The following is an 18,294-nucleotide window of genomic DNA, read 5'->3' as shown; positions in this document are numbered from 1 at the left end:
CTTCCCTCACTGTCTACTGGGTAGCGGAACGCGTCCGAAGCGTGCGCTGTACATCTCTCATGAGGAATGCCTGCGTCCACAGCCCAATGACTCAGCACCTCTCGCCTGGCTGATAAGCGCTGGAAAGGTGCATGGGCAACACCACCTAGAATAATGAAGGCCGGCGAACATCCTCCTCTCCCGTCATGGAACGTCATCGCAGTCCGATTGCGCCAGCTCGGCAATGGGACCCGAGCCTGATGTCTAGCGTCCTTCGACGCATTGGTTGAACAAAAGACTTAGCCAAACGCAGACGCAGCACTCGTGTTCAATCCTTCGCTCGATCTCACTGTGATTATGTAAAAATTCGAGTGCACGGGTTTTTATTATTCCAGGTGGTGTTGGCACAGGAGTAGACTTGTCTGCGAACAAGTTTTTATTTGTGTCCGTGGGACAGTGGGCCTCAACCTGAAACGTCGTGGTTTCTGTCTGATGTGCTTTCAGGTTTTCTTGGGGGTCCCAGGAGCCCATGGTTCACGTGGGTCAAGATCAGGACCAGGGCGGCCCCAGCACGCTCCAGGTGCCTCGCTGGAGCCATCGGTCCAGCGATCCGGGGACATCGATATCCGACCTCGGCCTCCAAAAGGATCCCCTGCTGACGCCCTCCAAAGAGGAAGATTCGGCGTCCAACTAGCACCACCTTGACTCATCTTGCGGTGCCTCGACGTTTCCTTTCTGCGGCAGCCGACTGGTGGCGCCACCAGACAGACACAATACGTTCGTAGGGTGGTGATAACGCTTATAGTTCGCCATTCTGTTTCGGCGCCATACTACAGCGCTTCGCGGGGGGATTGAAATTAGAGAAGTAGATGGCATCACTGCCCGAAAACACTCTGCTGACGGTTTACAGTTCGCCCGTGTATGCGAGGTTCTTTCTAGGCCGGACCTTGCACACGGATCTATCTAGTATCATTTGTTACCACGCTACTAACTTGGCTCGAGTCGTTCCCTCTCCGTTCGATAACTATAAATTAATAATCAACGTATTCATGTTTTTCTATTAATTTCTTTCGAACCCACTATGGTCTACATAAATAAGCAAAACGAAGACATGCTTACATGATCAATGAAGACATGAATGAAATACGCCCGCTAAATCTAGTGGGTTCTAAGTCCTGGGCAAAACTCCTCTAGCTAAAAGTTGTCTTAATCCCAGCATCCCCGCTCTGTGCGTCAACATGACTTGTCTTCGAAGTCTCTGGAAGGCTTGGCGCCAAAATGACGGCTCCGTAGTGACTTTCCAGACGCCCTAGTGCCACATAACTTAGGAAGCTACATTTCCCGAACACTGGTGGGAAATAACACTAAGATGTAAAACGTATCACCACTAGATGATCCACATGCTCTAGCCGTGGTATGAAAAACATGAAACGGCTTCAGGAAACTAAAGATATTAAATGATGCCCATGCCACTCGAAACGATTACATCTGCGTGCAGGATTAGGGAAATTAAAGTTGCAAGCAGCGATTCCTTAACACGGATGACGATAGCACGCGATATTTTGAACTCTTGAATGAACTCTGCGGTAACCCTACATCGTGTTCTGTTTGTGATATTGGCTTGAAAAGGAAGCTGCAGACGTTGCATATTCAAGTTTGCTATGAATCGCGTTAACATGCTAATACGGCAGTCATCACCTACAGAAGGAACACGTGAACTTTCGCTAAGATGTTAGCGTGCTCGTCACTCGGTTTTACTAAATGTTAAAAAAAAAAATCGTGTCCACAATATTTACGTTTCACGCACCACAGAACATTTTAATTTTTGAATTGGATGTTTCAATTTTTGCTAACTGTACTTACGCGGATATTTAATTGAGTAAATCGAAAGGCCCCTGGGCAGGCCACTACCACATTTAAGTCTTCGTCGCTCACCATATAAGAGGGGAGCATCACGTGACTTACTTTAAGTAAAATCACTTAAGTTTTTATGCACGAACGCGTGGCTCTGACCTGACGACGTGGCGGTGGCGCTGCTTTCGGCGCGGCGCATCTGTAGTCGCTTCACCTCACGTCTGGTTTCCGCGCAGGCGCAGTGCCCATACCTGATGGGGCGCGGACGCGAACTTGTTTGTAAACAGTGTATTTGTCTATACTATACCTTCAAACATTGAAGGCGCAACCAGCCTAGAAGTACCCCACTGGTCTCATGGGAACACGAGGCCACTGCAAACAACTAAGGAGTCACTTAGCCGTTTTACCCCAAGAACCATAGTTAAACAAAGTCCGGCTTCCCGCGGAGCAATACTAATTTCTCTCTTTATATGGATAATTAGGAGGTATGTAGGTGAATGTTATATTATACATATATGTCATTTTATCAAGACGCATACGTTCCAAAACGCCAAAAGCATCGCATTTTCCTCCGAGAACCAAATCTCGTAATAACTATTTCGCGCCGCGCATAAACAATGCGCAAAACTTGCTTTTTTTCTTGAGGCGAAAATGGGTAGAGAAACTTTTAAGACTAGTTCAAAACTGATCCATTCACTATCGTTTATTCGAGCATACCGTTTTTATTCTGTTTAACAAACGTAAGTGACAGGCACAATTTTCGAGAGATTACCCCTGTCGCATTGAATCAGGTACAAATCTTGTCTAGTTCAGGTGGGCCAAACGCGGGAATGTATCGCTTAAAACAAATAGACAAAAGAAATAAGCGTCATAACACTCTAGCCACACGGATCGATACCTTTTCCTAAATGCAGTGCTATCTGGTGACACAAATGCCATCTTTTCTCATGCCATAGCCTCTTCTATACTGACAAAGCCTGCTGCAGATCGCCACGAGACGCGGCCGCCGAAAGTGAAAAGGTAGAGCGGCAGACAACGGATAAGAGAAAAGGCATGTGACGAGTGCCCCGCTGCGGCGAGACGCCGAAACACACTTGTCCCGGGCAATGGAATGTCGCCGCTCGTGCTCTTCGCGTTCCTGGCGCTACTGCTTTTTTTCTCGTCGGGATTGAAAACCATGTTTCGGGTACTCGCCGCTGCAAAAGCTGTGCGCTGAGTACAGGCCCCCCGAGAAATGCTCTGTGCTACCAGATCCTCACGCTTCAAATCTGCGACCGGTCACTCTGTGGCTCCGTCGTCGAACTGCCAGGCTTTGTGAGTATAGAAAAGGCTATGGTCATGCCCATGGCGGCAGAGATGTAGCATTCTATCCAGCATCGTCACTTTCGTTCATCTATTGCAGAAGAGAATGTGCTGTTTATCGTAAAGCTCGTTATCGATTAGTTTCAATGTAGATGGTGACAAGAAAACGACCGATCTGTGCAGAGCGTTGACCCGAGTGAAGCTCTCGATAAAATTCATCTCATCAAGAAGCTTGTGGGCCGGTTGCGTGGCAACTGATTAATGGGATGGGAGTCAGAAATGGCCGCTGCCGAAGCGCTCCTATGCCGTTTGTGCGTTGCTAACATCTGTACTCCGACCCACCTTAACTTGCAAAAAGGTGAAGGTTAGACTCCCAGTGAACCAATCAGCGCGTCGAAGAGAGACACGTGACCATCCATAGAGTATTCTACATCACTAGGTGCGCGCAGTGCTGTCGAAGGCACGGGGGGAGAGAAAGAAAAGCCGCTTTTGTACGAATTTTTTGCGACAGACTAGTCTTCAAGGAGGACAAAAGCGACGTCTGGGTAAAAAAAAAGAGTTTCTCCTCCCCTTCTTCCCCAACTGCTTGGGTTACGCACTGGCCCCTGTACCTTAGGTTGGGTTTGTCATGTGCTTCGATTCCATCGCTTTGTCTCACTCGACCGGGCCGTAGCGTTCCGTTTCTGCCCAGTTACAGTGAGACAAAATAGAATCCACAAACGTGTTACCTAATTAGGCGCATGTTTTCTGCGCTCACTTTTTCATCAGTTATAAGAATATTACCGTGTGAACATGTCGCAAATGGCATACAGTCAGTAGATAAAACTTTTGGAAGTAACCGGGATGAGTTGTGCCCCAATGTAACTATCACCGAAGCAGTAGCGACGGGTGTAGGCAGTCCAGTCTGCAGTTTACAAAAGAAAAGCAAACGTTGATTTTGGAGTCACTAGAAATCTATGCTCAGAGTACAGCACTCTTTTACGCCAGAGCCGCATATGTAGAGAGTTTGGCCATTCGTTGGGAAGTATAGGAGACAAATGAGGAGGCGCCATTGGCCGAAAGCGGGCTGGGCGTGTTCCAGGGCGTCTTCAGAAATTCGAATGTGACCAAAAAGAAGCCGGAAATAATACCCTGGCGGTGGTCGCGAGAAACAAACCTGATAAGTGCATCGAAGTAACTCTCGATGACTGAAAATATGGTACACGTGATGTTTCAGTCACGCTCATCCAAAATTATGGTGGAAGAGTGCGACTAGCGGAACGATCGACATAATCCTTGCGCCAAGCGCCGAGGACCGGGAATCTGCCGTCCGAGCGGTCAGACTCTGTTCGAGCAAAACAGAGTTGAGCGGCGCATTCGTTTCTTACATCTCTCTGCATGATCATGATTGAAACTTCACGTGCACTCTATTTTCAACCACGAAGAGTTACTACACTTCACTCTTACGCGCTTATTAAAACCATATACGAACATAAACCTTTGATCATAACTGTTTGTCGCTACCACCACCAGGGGATTCTTTTCGGCTTCTGGTTGGTCAAGAGAGCCTGCCAAGCCCTCTTTCCGAGTCTGGCGCACGCCCTGGCTCTGCCCGTGCCTCCCATTGACCAAACTCTCTATATACACGGCTCTCTTTTACGCCATAGTCCGATGTTGCCAAGGCGGTCATCCGTTCGTTATCGCTGTGCTTAGAGCCGCACGGGTGACTTTTGCAACATTTGCGAATTGGAAAGGCGACCTTTTGAGCGGTAGATGCAGTGTTGGGAGATCCTTGAGGTACTGTTGTGCGACGGTTTGAATCGTTTATGGTTTTGGCAATCCGGACGACGCAAAGCACGTCTGCATCTTTCTTCGGGCATGTCGGAAAAAGCGGGTGGCAATTCACGGCATAGATTCCACGCACGAATACGGCGGAAATGTCGTTACTCTCAAGCGTAACTTACATGGTGGCCATAGTCTGTACAACGTGCAGAAACCTAAGCGCACGCGACGTCATCCCTCAGGGTTCTTGAACAGTGTTGCCAAAGATTCTCTTTAGTTCCGTATTTTGAATGGCCACTTGCAGACGAGAATTGATGCTCCTCTAAATCGAGAACCTTGGCAGGGCGTCGCTCTACGTGGCTGTTACCTTCCGGTTAGAAAGGCTCCGGTTTAGCCGTCTGCCGCAAGCGCTGCTGCTCCGGTGCTGGACATTTCGGAGCAAGCACAGGTGTAACTAGTGCCGAGTGTTCTTCCCCTTAACAAGGCCGCCATTTTTCCACACCAGGTGTGGGCACTGCGCGTGCGCATAAACCAGACTCGCGGGAAGCGTCTACGCATGCGCCGCACCGACAGCAGCGCCACCCAGTGGGCTTGACGTCACAGCCTGCGCGCGTTATTGTATAGGGCTAAATCGGCCATATCGCGTATCTAGGGTAAACGAACAATAGACCCCTCTTCAAAGGTCCATCGGGCAACATTGGAGGCCGCCATTACTTGGGCACGTTGCGTGTCATTGGATCCGAGTCGTCGCCAAACGCTGACGCAGCCCTCGTGTCCAATCTATGCGGAGCGAAAGTTCGTCCGCTTCTTTTGCAGGGGTTGTGGTGACGTCAGAACGCCGACCTCTGATTGCCTCATTGAAGGATAGTGGGTAGACCTCAAGGCAGTTTGCTTTGAGGTCTGCCCGCTATCTTTCAATCAGAGCCAATCAGAACTCGGCGATCTGACGTCACCACAACCCCTCCCCCCCCCCCCCCCCCCCAAAGGAAGCAGACGACTTACGCTCCGCATACCCAGAGCCAGAGTATACTTAATTGCCCAAGCAATAGCGGAATTGGGCAATCAGAGCATCAGCTGCGAGATTGCGCGCACTTTAGAATCTATTACAGCTGAAGGTGCCGACTTTCTCTGCAATCGAGACTCCCCTTAAAATTCCAATTACACTTCGTATTTATTTTTTCGAAACGCAAAATAGTGGTTGACACGTTGCTTGGAAAGAAAAAGGAACGAGCCGATATACTACAAAAGAAAAAAAGAAAGAATATTGAGATATTATACTGACGGAGGAAATCGGACAGCGGGTGCATACAATGTTCATCAACACAAGTGAAACAACTGCAACGAAAGGACACTGCTGTGCTGCCGGGGAGGTGTCCACTCCTCCACTGCGTTCACTGCGTTGTTTATAGCTACAATGTGCAAGCATATTACATTATTTTGTTTCGTGTTCTCTATTACTATCACCTGAAGACATTGAAAATCCTGGGCATCTGAATCAAACCTACACAAGGAGTTGTACAGTGCAATGTTTCGTTCAGCGCTAGCGTCCTTCCAAATGTTGTTCTTCCTCTAGAGGGAGTTTTGAAGTTGGGTTGGGTCATCCTAAGAACCTAACAGAGGGGCGAGATAATACGTTGAATTCAATATATGATAGGCATATATACGCGAGAAATTCGTTGTAAACATAACATTTTAAAGTCATCGAATCTACTTTTTAGAACACGTTTCCGCAACTTTCTTCCAAAAGTATAGATTTAAGGTGGCGTGCGTATCGAAAATCAATAGCATGTTTTTATGCTCTGTCGTTGATAGCCTGTAAGGCCGTTGTTCTTTTAGCAGTGAACAGGTGGATGTGTTTCTCATCAAATCAAAAAATAATAAAAACAAAACAGGATCAAGTCTTTAAGAAAAATAATGACACGGAACGTAGCCGTTATCTTGTTAACGAGTTACACCTACCAATGGCGTTGTGTATAGATGGCTCGATAGCTTCCTTTGATGAAACGTTCATCAACAGCTAGGTAGATTATTATTCATTATTTGAGCATGTTGACTTCCAGAGGGTATCCTAGACCGCGAAGTCTTCCCATTTATTTTGTGCTTAATAATCTAGTCCTGTAATTAAATCTACGAGTCTTAGTGTCAGCACTTGGCAATGTCCTGGCGCCACGCTCGAGAAAAACACCCGTTGAGATCCACCATTGTTTGTTCATATTCTGCAACTATTAAAATTTGTCAATGAACGTTAGCAACGCTAACTATCTAAGTACTGAGGTGCGTCGAACGAAAAATTAAATTATTGATTTTATTACCGAGTGAACATTCCGCAAACCACGGCTAGAGCTGCGTTTCAAGGTCTGAAGTGCGCTTCTAATCCGCTAAAGTAATTTGTTTTTGTCGTAAACTCATCCAAAAATAGATTTACTCAATTACCCAGAGGTTTACCCAGAGAAGACAGTGCAACGACGTAGTGTGTACCTTTAAAATGCTGTGTCATCATTTCATGCTAAACAAACGCCCGTAGACACAAGCCACAGTGGACGTCTGTGACCGAAAAGAGAACCACCGTCGTCTGGAGCAGACGACATGCTTCAAACGTCGCTGCAACGTTGCCAGACGTGTGTGCAATGTGTTCGCCATTATCCACTAGGGCGCGCCACAAGCGTGTCACCAACTTTGTTCAAGTTCCGTGGCTCCTGACGAATTGTGAAAACCAGCGGACAGCATGCAAAAAGCGTGATGAGCAAACGTCAAAGCGCCTTGAAGAGACGTCAGGGCGCCTAGTCTTGGAGCTCCCGGGCAAGGACGTCAAGGAAGAGGGCATGTGTGCGCGTTCCTTGGACAAGAAAAACCAAAGAAACAAAAAAGGACAGCTCTCCCTTCTTCCAGTGCTTGGTGTCCAGCGACAACTTGTGATATTTTCTAGGACTGTAGGCTTCCAGGGGCTCAGAGTTGCGAACGTTTTCGGGGGGGATTGCGTTCTTGTTGCCGCTGCTGCTGCCGCCTCCCCCTGGCTTTGCATGTGCACAGACTGCAACAGTAGAGCCCATCTATTTTTTATTTGACTGTACGATAGTTTGAGAAGTGCCGAGTGCTGAGCCCGCCGCCGCCGTCACAACCGATCTGTTAAAAAGGACGTCGGCTGGTCGGTCGCTCCGGTTTCAGTTTTTCTCGCCTGGATCGATTGTTGCGCTTAACTTCTAGATGTCAATACACCATGTAAACTAGGAGTATTAAAATTTTGTTTTCCGTACAAAGAGCGGACGCAGGAGTCTTGCGTGTCTTTTTGAACTTTCATGGAGAGTGTGCCACTTGATTCCTAGGTTCCTTTACGAAATTGTTAAGACCTAACTCTGAACAGTGTCGTCAATAGACCCTTTGCGAAAATCCGAAAAGCCCGCGCGCGGCCGCGTGACGATTAATAGGAGTCCTCGGTACGCCCCTCCCAACGTCTCTCCTACCGCTACACGTAGCATACGCGAGCAGGCGCAGGTTACCACGGCAACAACTTTTGAGCAGCCGAGTCTGACGAACGACGAGCCAACGGCTGCCCCTTTCTCATCCCTCTCCTTTGTACCGGCTCTGTCATCTGCTGCACCAACGCTTTGTCGAACCTGGTCAAAACCTGCCACGATTGCGGTGCAAAATAAGTGGATTCGGTGACACTTCAATACGTGAAGGTAGGTTACGACGAATAACGTATTCAAATAAGTTCACCTGTCGCGATGCCTTTACGCTGCCACAGGTACGGTACACTGCCAATGACGTACGACTTGGCCAATGGGCGGGATGGCGGATGTCTGCAATGGTTGCTGGCGGTTGTTGCCGGGATGTGAGCGCAGTCGCGCAGGCGCAGCGAGAAAGCGCGTGATCTGTACCGAGGGTTCCCAAAATTCTCTGCCTTCGTGGCGCTGTACGTTTTGCAACAGGTCTATTGTGGATCTGAAATGGGAACGACCAAATACCAGGGATGTTGCGAACCTGCGAAGGTCGAATTCGACCAAGTTCGATTTTCAACCAAGTTCGACTTTCAACCAAGGTCGACTTTCGACCAAGTTCCACAAAGGTTCGACTGACGTTCGCATTTTGTGCGCATGCGCGAAAATTAAAAAAAAAAAATTCAGGTGACTTTACCTGGCGGAGGAAAATTGAAATATGTTGGGTGTATTGCCATCACTGATTCACAGTAATAACTATCGAGAGCATTAAAAGCGCATATTTTCGCTTTAGTATGGTGTAAACATATTGGCAACCATCTTATAAAATATAAACTACTTCAGAAATTATTTCTTTCCCCAAATTGAAAATATTCGTGTAGAAGCCGGGCAACACTGTCCATAAGTCGAATTTCTTCCAATTTAGTGGAAGATCGAAGGTTTGGCGAACCAGTCGATTCCTGAGGTCCGACGTCAAAATCAAGGTTCGACAAAAGTTCGCGACACCCCTACCAAATACCAGGTCCGAATGAGGCCTGACCTTCCTTTTTGTTTTCCCGTAGCACAGGTTTTTAGGCCAGCGTTTTGTTTTTGTCTGATAATTTACACCACTGACAGACCAAACAACCCAAGGTATAACGAACCTTGATCTTCTTTGGGCAGAGTATTTGTATTTTGGCCCTAAGTTGGATTTTCAAGTTCCGGAGTCAGGCTTCACTGGCTGGTGGTTCACTTGTTACCGGGAATCTTTTAGCCTTAGTTCCCGAGAAAATTCCGGAATTAGGCTTCGCTTCTGGTTGTTTGGTTTTCACCTGGCAACTTCGTGCCTGAATCAGCAAACAAGTGCCTGAATTACGCCTCACTGCTGGTTGTTCGGTTGATGCGTGGCAACTTTAACTTATGTCTGGCACCTTGACCTTTTATGTGACGAACCAAAGATATAGAAAAGACATTGGCCGTAACTAACGCCTTAAGTCAAAGATTATTGGGATCAAGTCGGGCTCCTATACTTCGTTTCAGCTTCGGTCCGAGCGCGGCCGCTGTTATGAGCCGAAGGGCCAATCAAACAGCGACAGAGGCACAACGTCATGGCGTCCTCTCTGCAGTTGATAGGACCAGCCGGTATTCGCCGTCTCTCTGTGCGTGCTCCTCCGACGGCTAGTCTTATCAAGCGCAGAGAGCACGCCATGACGCTGCGGTTTTTGCGGTGTTTGATTGGCCCTTCGGCTCATAGCATCGGTCGCGCTCGGACCGAAGCTGAAACGAAGTATAGGATTGCCAAACTTTGGACAAGTTAGGTATTCTCTGGCGCGCTTCTTGGGCAAGTGCTGTCTCCTCCCACCGATACGCTTGTTCCCGCCCAATTCTGAATCTAATGCCAGCATCGAATCCGACTTTTGGACTGCGACGGTAGATGAGGGATAAATTATCCTCGCGGTCAGCGTTGTCGCAGTCAACAGGCCCTATTGATGGGTCTCGTTTCTGAAAATAAAGACCCCGATGTTATGTAACCCAGGATAAAACAGGATGAATGAAACGCACGAACACAGTTCGCTAGAGGTACTCTATCTGGAGCGCGCGACACCTAAAGTTGGTGTGCCGACCCGCCTTGGCAGTTACACGAACGACATCGTCCGTGCTACGTCTGCCCGCTCACGCCTTGACCAGCAGCGTCTTGGGCTCATCTGCGCCTTCAAGCGGCCGCGTTCCTCGATCGCGATCCGAACCAAAGGTATGGCACCTTGATATTTTAAAACGTATACGTGGCCAACGTTGCTCTGTGTGTGCTTTCAAGTCATTCGACATGCAGGCGTTGCTTCAAGCTCAAATCTAGCCATGTCCCTCGCAAGTGTAAGCGGAGCATTTCATCCTGTTTTTCCTTTCTCTGCGAACATGCCCCTATCGAAGCGCCTGTCTGTTTGACGGTCCGGACATCACTACGGGACGACATTCACCAGTAAGTGATAAAATATACATGAGTGTTAATGCGAAAGCATTACCTGCCCCATGGAGCGAACCGGCGTTATCAGCTCTTGAAGCCGCGCCAAACGGCACGTAAAGTCTCCTGTTCGATGAAGCGAAGACTGTAGTTTATAATAGCAAAACGGAAAATAAACTCCTTTTCTTTCTTTTATTTTTTTTTTTCTTACTCTTCTCGTGATAAGTCGGCTCTTCGCTCGCTAGCGCGTTGATCGAGTAGAAGTCGTCTTTAAAAAAAATGAGCAGTCTTTTGTTCATCCATAGTCATGGAGCTATTCTAATGTACGCAAACGGTTCAGCTGGCGTAGTGAAATTGACAAAAACCAGTCAAACATTCACTTCCGATAAAACATTTCTAAGAGGGAAAGCGTAAGGGCATGTTTTTTTTTCTTTCCTTTTCTCTGCGTTTGATTATAAGAGCAAATATTACGAATAATTATAACGTAGTATATAACTTCGGACATTTCTCAATCGTGTAAATAAAAATGTTGGTCGGTTACAATGTTTTTCTTTAAAATGTAGTGCATTAAACACATTGCTAAAACAGTTTTATACATGCATATATGTGCGCTGTCGGGAACTGTCAGCGCGAAAACGGCGTTGGCGCTTTTCTGCATAGAGAATTTACTTGCTAAACGAACAAAGGACATCAGAAAAACCAAGAGAGACGGCAAGAACCACGCGGTGACACTGGATTAGTAACTCCCTGTGCATGCATACGATCAACATTAAGTGAAGGCAAAGTTAATGTTGAAATGTTAATGTTCTTTCTGCTTCTGCATATGGTGCGAAGACGCTTGTTCTGCATACAAAATATCACCGGACGCTCAGAATCTTCGAAAATATATAAAGCCAGAAAACAGGTGCCATATAGTTCGGTTCTCGAGTGTCTATTTCGACGGTAATTTCCTCAATTATTTTATTTCTGGTTGGCTCCCGGATGACAAGTTCGGAATTGTCTGCCTCGTATGAGAGCCGGGCTTCCTTAGGCTACGCCATAGTAGTTCCAGCCGTCGCCTGTAACGCGTCCTGAATCTCGACGTCCGAGCCTCTGTCGGCCCAAACCGTGATGTCGTCCGCGTACAACGCGTGCCTGATGCCCGGAATAGCGTCTAGCAGAGCAGGTAATACCGCCATTGCAACGTTAAATAGTGTTGCCCCTACAAAAATATGTATGGATGTCCTATCTCCATACTTTTGCCGTTCTATTACCTCTTTGTCCATCTTATGGATTCCTGTAGACAGTTCTTAGACCGTCTATGTACCATTGGTTTGCCACAGAATGGACACAAAAACGCTATAGAGATCTTCGCGAAAGAAAAAGGTTTTCATTCCTTCTTATTTCCGTTCTATGGTCCCGGCGAGTCTATGGTCATCCTATTGCCTCTCTATGGTGTGAGCTATATATTGGTGCATTAATAAAGTGATGCCGGGTAGACGTTTTCTTTCGGTGTAGCGAGGTGTCCGAGTTAAAGAGTTGTTAATTAAGTTCCGGGTATCAATATGTCACATTGACGTCTGGAGGCATATCGAACCTCAGGGTGTACTCATTGTGGAGATGGAAGCGTTTAGTATGTGCCGGAATAATGTTTTTATTTTCTCAGTGGGAGGTAGGTATATGTGGGTCGCTGCGGCCCCCGTAGATATTCGCAACTTTTACAACCCATAGGGGGCGCACTGGTGCCTATCAAAATTGCGGTCATCTGGATGATCGTCGTTAAAAAGCGGTATACTAGGCTGGGTCTGCGCGCGACGCGTAAGTAATGGTAGTTTTGCTATATACGCGCAGTATCAGAGACTTACTTTATGTTTTTTTTCACGTCAGGAAAGTGTAGACAAGCCATTTTACTATGAGGCAAATCATTTAGGAGCTAGGGAGTGCGATTCTCACACCGCGGTACCACCATCGCTTAAAGTGGCTTCTCTATGGACCCCGTAGGGACTCCGTGCAGACCCTGTATGGCTTCTCTGTGGACCCTGTATGGCTTACCTGTGAACCCCTTACGTACTCCCTATAGACCTTGTATGGCTTCTTTGCAGATCCCTAAGGACCCTACACTCTTTAAAATGGCTTTTACATAGTACGTTTTTTGCGTAAAAGCAAATGGGGAAAAGCTCTTTTTGTAGAATCCTTTATTGGAGATCAGTACAAAATGACAAGAGCGTGATGTTTGCATACACTTTTAGCTTACAGGGTTTTGCGGCACAATTAATATTTCTTTTTACAGCCATGCCTCACCGGCGACTTCAGGTAGCGCGTCCCGACTTGGGTGCGTCCTAACTTCGGTGGCAGTTCGCGGCGTGTCCGTCTGGGAGACGAGGGTTGGCATCCCTGAAACCTCTCTTCTACCGTATATGTTTCGGCACCAAAGTGGCCGATTAAAGCCAAAGCAGAACAGTCACATGCTGTCGAATATCGATAGTCCCAAACCAACACAAGTCGTGCAGTTATCCGAGTGGCCGCTGCGGGTGGAATGGTGGCGTTGCGATCGCAATTAGTTTGGTTTTCGAGTACAGATCGGTGCCGCTTTTTCAGAGCAAGCTCTTTAGCAGTTTCCCAACTGACTTGTTCTAGAAACGTTGGTCGGTGCGTACTCCATAGCAGACCCCGTGCAGACTGAGTGGCTTCTCTGCGGACCCTGTAGAGACTCCCTGTAGACCTTGTATGGCTTTTCTGCAGACCCCATGAGGACCTGTGTAGACCTTGTATGGCTTCCCTGTGGACTCCCTAGGGACTCCTTGTAGACTTCGTATGGGTTTTCTGCAGGCACCCTATAGACACCGTAAAGACCCTGTGTAGACACCCTATAGAGTCCCTATGGACTCTATATGGCGCCTTGCCATAGAGAGGGTATAGGATGACCACAGATCATTTATAGAATAGGACGTCCATAGAACGTCCGTTGGCCAATATTCTATAGGGCAGCCATAGGACGACTTCACGGAGGCAACAGAGGTCGTGGTCTGCCTATAGATGCCTTTTGTTCTCCCTATGGACGCTGGTCTATAGAACGTCCTAGAAGTGTCCATACATATTTTTGTAAGGGTGGAGAAAGGACCGATCTCTGCGGCGTACCTCATCCCGTGGGCTGGATGAGGCAGGAACGCGGGTCCCCGATCCTTAATAAGGTGGCTACTCGGTCGCTGAGGAACGAACGCACGTTATCGTACGTCCATTTTCGGCACGGAGACCGGGCGCGACCTTGCAGTATCGCGTCGTGCGGCACGTTATCGAATGCTCCCCTTAAATCTAGTGCAAATATGGCTCTATTTTGGGCTCTCCTCGGGTGATCAAGGACGTACGTCCTTATTGATTTGCAAAATAACGTCTTGCGTGGGAAAATTCGGTCTGAGACCGAACATCGAGTTTGCAAAGAGGCCCGTCGATTCCAGGTGCGGTTCAAGTTAGCGGAGCACTACGAGCTCCATCAGTTCGTTTGTGCACGACGTGAGTGAGCTTAGGCGCAAGTTCTGGAGCGAGAGTGGCTTGCGTGGCTTGGGTATCAGCGTAATGACCGCTCCTTTCCAAGCCCGAGGATACTCGTCCGTACTCCAGAGGCGATTAAAGTATTCCGTTGAGGACATAATCGAGTCGACGTCTAGGTTTCTTTTAAGGATCCTATAAGTGATTCCGTCCTTTCCGAGGGCAGTGATACGGCTAATGTGTAGTAGTGCATTCCGAACTTCTTGCTCCGTGATGTCCGCGTCTAAGGGGTGTTCGTATTTTTCGTCTTCGCTTACCGGGTACTGGTAATTGATAGTTAGGTCTGAGCCCTGCCGCGATGTATCGTTCAATCAAAATTTCCCAGAGACGACTTCTTTTCTTTTGACTTATTGTGTGTAGAAGCATAGCTAGGGCCTTGTTGGTCTCCACTTTAGCCTTTGTCGGATGCAAGGGGTTTCGGAGTATGCTCCATATATTTTTCGTACCTGGTGTGCCCTGGGGTTGATAGCACATGTTGTGCCAGTTAGCTTGAGTGAGGCCTTCAACGCATTCTTCGGCTTCCTGCTTAAGCTCGGCGATGCGATTCCTGTGTTCGGTTGTGTTTCTGCCTCTTCCACCTCTTCGTGAAGCTGTGACGGGAACCCCACAGGTCGAGGAGGTGTGGATCTATCTCGGGAGCTTGACCGGTGGTGAACACCGTTTTCGTGGCATTTTTCACGTCCGCCTGAACCTGTCCTACCCAGCGTTCTAAGGCTCCATGTCTTGCGTAATGGTGGCACCTTCCGCCTTTGCAATGCGGAGCCAACGGAAAGAGTCCGAATTTGTGAGTATATGTGACTTGCCTCGTTTTTTTCCTAGGTGGTTGGGAACTACAGTCTCCAGACTGGTATGGTCAGAGCCCAAAACTTCCTCGAGGCTGGCCCAAGTACAGTTCCCACGCGCTTTGGCTAGAGAGATAACCCGGCATGGTATCTCGGGAGAAGCTGCTGCCCATGCGTGCGGGCTGCCCTGGTTCGTTAAAGAGGGTTAATACGCGGTTTTCTATCACGACCATCAGCTTCCTACTTATCGGAGTGTCTCGCAGCTAGCCGAGAATTCCGTGCGGCGCATTAAAGTTTCCTCTTGTGAGTAGGATGTTCCTTCACGGGGAAGTGATGCGGAGTACGCCCCAAAAAAGTTCGTCGAACACGGCTTGCGTTTTCTTCGGCGAGTTATAGACGTTTAAGAGGAAGAGACTACAGTTTCCTCGATCCCTGGCCAAGAGTTCGAGAGAGACGTGAGTTATGGGCACAGCGAGTTTGTGTTCGATAACCTCAACATGTTTGGCTACTAGTGAGGCGACTCTCGGCTCCTCGTTTTCGTCTTTCGTTTTCTGGCAGAAGGCTACGAAATCTGAAAGCGAGAGTACGTCGCCTGTTTCTTGTAGGTCTATGACGACAGGCTTGCAGTCTCGCGTCGTTAGGAACTGCGTTAGTGTTCGACGTTTACGGTGGTAGCTCCCGCAGTTCCACTGCCACACGAGATATAAGTCCTCCTCCTTGCGCTCAGTGTTAGTTTCGGTCACATGCATGTTGCCGTCACTACTGCCTCCCCCGTTTCCATCGCGGGAGCAGCAGGCTAAGTTTGGGGTTGGTTCTGGCCTCAGTCACGTTCGGGTTGAATGTTCGGGCCGTGACAACTTGCAAGATTATCGGGTTTCTGGTTTGGCTAAGGGAGGAGATCCTGGGCACGTTGATTATACCCTTCTCTTTGAGAACCAAATAGAATGCTGCATTAGTTCGAATTTAGCTGTTTGTAATTCTGCATGGAGAGCTCGTATCTCTCTGTAGAACTCCTCACGGGTTATAAAGTCTCGTTCGTTTTGGGTTTTGTTGCTCTGGAGTTCCTTTGGCAGGAGGTGGTTTGGGTCTTGACTTCCTTGTCATTACCGATCTCGGGCTCACGTGGGTGTTTTTTATGTGGCGTGTGTGGGATGGGGTGGGGTGATAGAGGACTGGGGCGACTGTCCCGCCGCATGGCTCACCTGCTCTTCTCGGGCTGAACTGACTGTTGCTGTGGGGTCCTGGACCTCTCCCTGGTTCTGCGGATTTTGTGTCGTCCGCTTGGTTTTCTTCCTGCTTTTTTTTTCTCTCCCCGATGCCGATCTCCATTTGCTCGGTACGGGTATTCCTATCGTCGCTCCGTGGTAGAAATGCTCGTTTCCCGGGTCCTATTTCGGTGCTTGTGTGAGGGCCGCTGCGTACCTCTCCGGACCCGCTCTGACCAGAAGAGCGTAAGGGTTCGCTTTAGCGATTCCTCCACCTCCCTACCGCCGGCCAGTGGAACTGCGAGGTCCTCGTTTGCGGCGAAAGTTGCCGCTGCTACTGCTGTAGTGGTTGTCTGTCGTTGGTAGTGTTTTGACTCTGCTGCTCCTTGTTTTCCTTGCTCTGTCTCGGTCGCTGTTGCTGTTCCACCCTCTGCTGGTTGCTGGAGCCGACCCTTGTTGTACATTTCACGCTTTTACGCCGGGCACTTGGAATCGTTGAATGGGGTCCCTTGCAGTGTATGCAGTAGGGTGAGCATTCATGCTCCTCCATGTCTCCGTTGAGGAGGCCTCGTGTAGAGCACTTTCTTCTGCTCGGGGTAGGCGCACACGCCTTTTCCGTGCCCTAGCCTTTGGCAGACATCCCAAACCTGTTCCTTGAAAAAGTAGGGTTTGCACCGGCATTGCACCATTCATTCCGAAGCGTACGAAGCGTAGAACCCGGATTTCTCGGAATGTGATGAGCGCCGCATCTGACTTGCCCATCCTGTGTGCGCTGAGAACTCTCGGGCGTTCGAGTCCCATCAGTATGATTTTCTCGGTGAGATATTCGGTGCTGAACCCGAATCCGATCTTGGTTATGACTCTCCTACAGAAGTCGACCGGGGCGGCAATGTTGGCTATGATGTCGTAGTCCTGCCCGTACAAACTTAGGTGCTTCACTTCAGCCATTCTTTCCGCCGTGCCGACGTTGGGTGTACTGAAAATCATCAGGTTCTGGTCCTTGGGGATCCGGATTGTCGAATCTCCCCCCTCCTGCTCCTTGAGGTCGCACGCCGTGGGTAGTGCGTTCATAATCTCTTTGGGGGGGGGGGGGGGGGGGGGGGGTTGGCGAGTGTGAGCTTATTGAAGGGCCTAATGACAACATTGTATTGACTCCTGGGAAGTGGTGGGAGCCTTTCGGCCACCGGCTTTCATTTGGTATGAGCGCCGCCATTTTTTGCTGGGTTCTTGGAAGGAGCCTACGGGGATTTCCGGCTTTTTCCGCCTTTACCAGTGTCAGCCGCGATATTGCTCTTCGCGCTCTCGAGCGTTGAAGCTTCGGGAACGTTGTCGGGTTTTTGTAGATCTCGTGCCGATCTCCTATTGTCCCCCCATTTTAGAATCTCGGTCCTAGGGAGGTTGTTTCCCCTCGTCCTGGTCAACCATGGAGCAGTTATGGAAGTTTCCAGACCGTTCTCTTGGTGTATGGGTTCGGGATCTCTGGAGTTCCGACGTATCTCCTGGGGGCTCGTGATCTCGGACAGGCTTGTCCTCAGGGTCCTGGTCCATGCTCTCGTGGTGTGTTTCGGCCATTTCGCCCTAGGGACGCCCTGGCCAGGGGTCCTCGCCTACATTAGGCTTAGGTCCCGCCGCCGAGTGATTCAGGCACAGATCCCTTAATTTGGGAGAAATTCGGGCTCACCGGTGGAAATCTCGGTTCCTCTGATGATTCTGATGAAGATGGTTACGGCGAGGTGGTTGGCCCCCGGTAGAGCCAGTTGAAGAAGTGATTCAGGAGCAGAGAAACCCTTGAGCTCGGAAAAACACGTCCGCACTCTATCTCCTCCTCTTCTTCCTCTCTCGCCGCTTGTTCTGGCTCGAGTCTCTAAGCTCTAAGGCAATTTTATCTAGTTATTAACGCTAGGGAGTGATTCCAAGTAGTATTTAGCGAAAGTAGAAAAACGTTTCAGGAGCGCTTTAAAGGCCCCACTCACAGTGCCGTTTGAGAGTGTTCAAAGGGGTACTCCACAGGT

The 18,294-nt window shown here is 48.8% G+C and overlaps 1 protein-coding gene across 1 annotated transcript in view; it reads left to right on the top strand.

Moving 5' to 3' along the window:
• The window catches only part of LOC8040745 (regulator of G-protein signaling 7), a 47,582-nt gene extending 43,907 nt beyond the window's left edge, over positions 1 to 3,675 (top strand). Inside the window, exon 14 of the mRNA XM_029990098.3 lies at positions 484 to 3,675. Coding sequence (XP_029845958.2) covers positions 484 to 673 — 190 coding nt within the window. The 3' untranslated portion in view covers positions 674 to 3,675. The remainder of the gene's footprint in view (positions 1 to 483) is intronic.
• Positions 3,676 to 18,294: the final 14,619 nt, after the last annotated feature.

This window comes from Ixodes scapularis, unplaced genomic scaffold (genome assembly GCF_016920785.2).
Source record: "Ixodes scapularis isolate PalLabHiFi unplaced genomic scaffold, ASM1692078v2 PGA_scaffold6__148_contigs__length_123643588, whole genome shotgun sequence".
In the NCBI taxonomy this organism is placed as follows: domain Eukaryota; kingdom Metazoa; phylum Arthropoda; class Arachnida; order Ixodida; family Ixodidae; genus Ixodes; species Ixodes scapularis.
The sequence above is the reverse complement of the archived record's forward strand: the minus strand, read 5'-3'. Positions and strand labels throughout refer to the sequence as shown.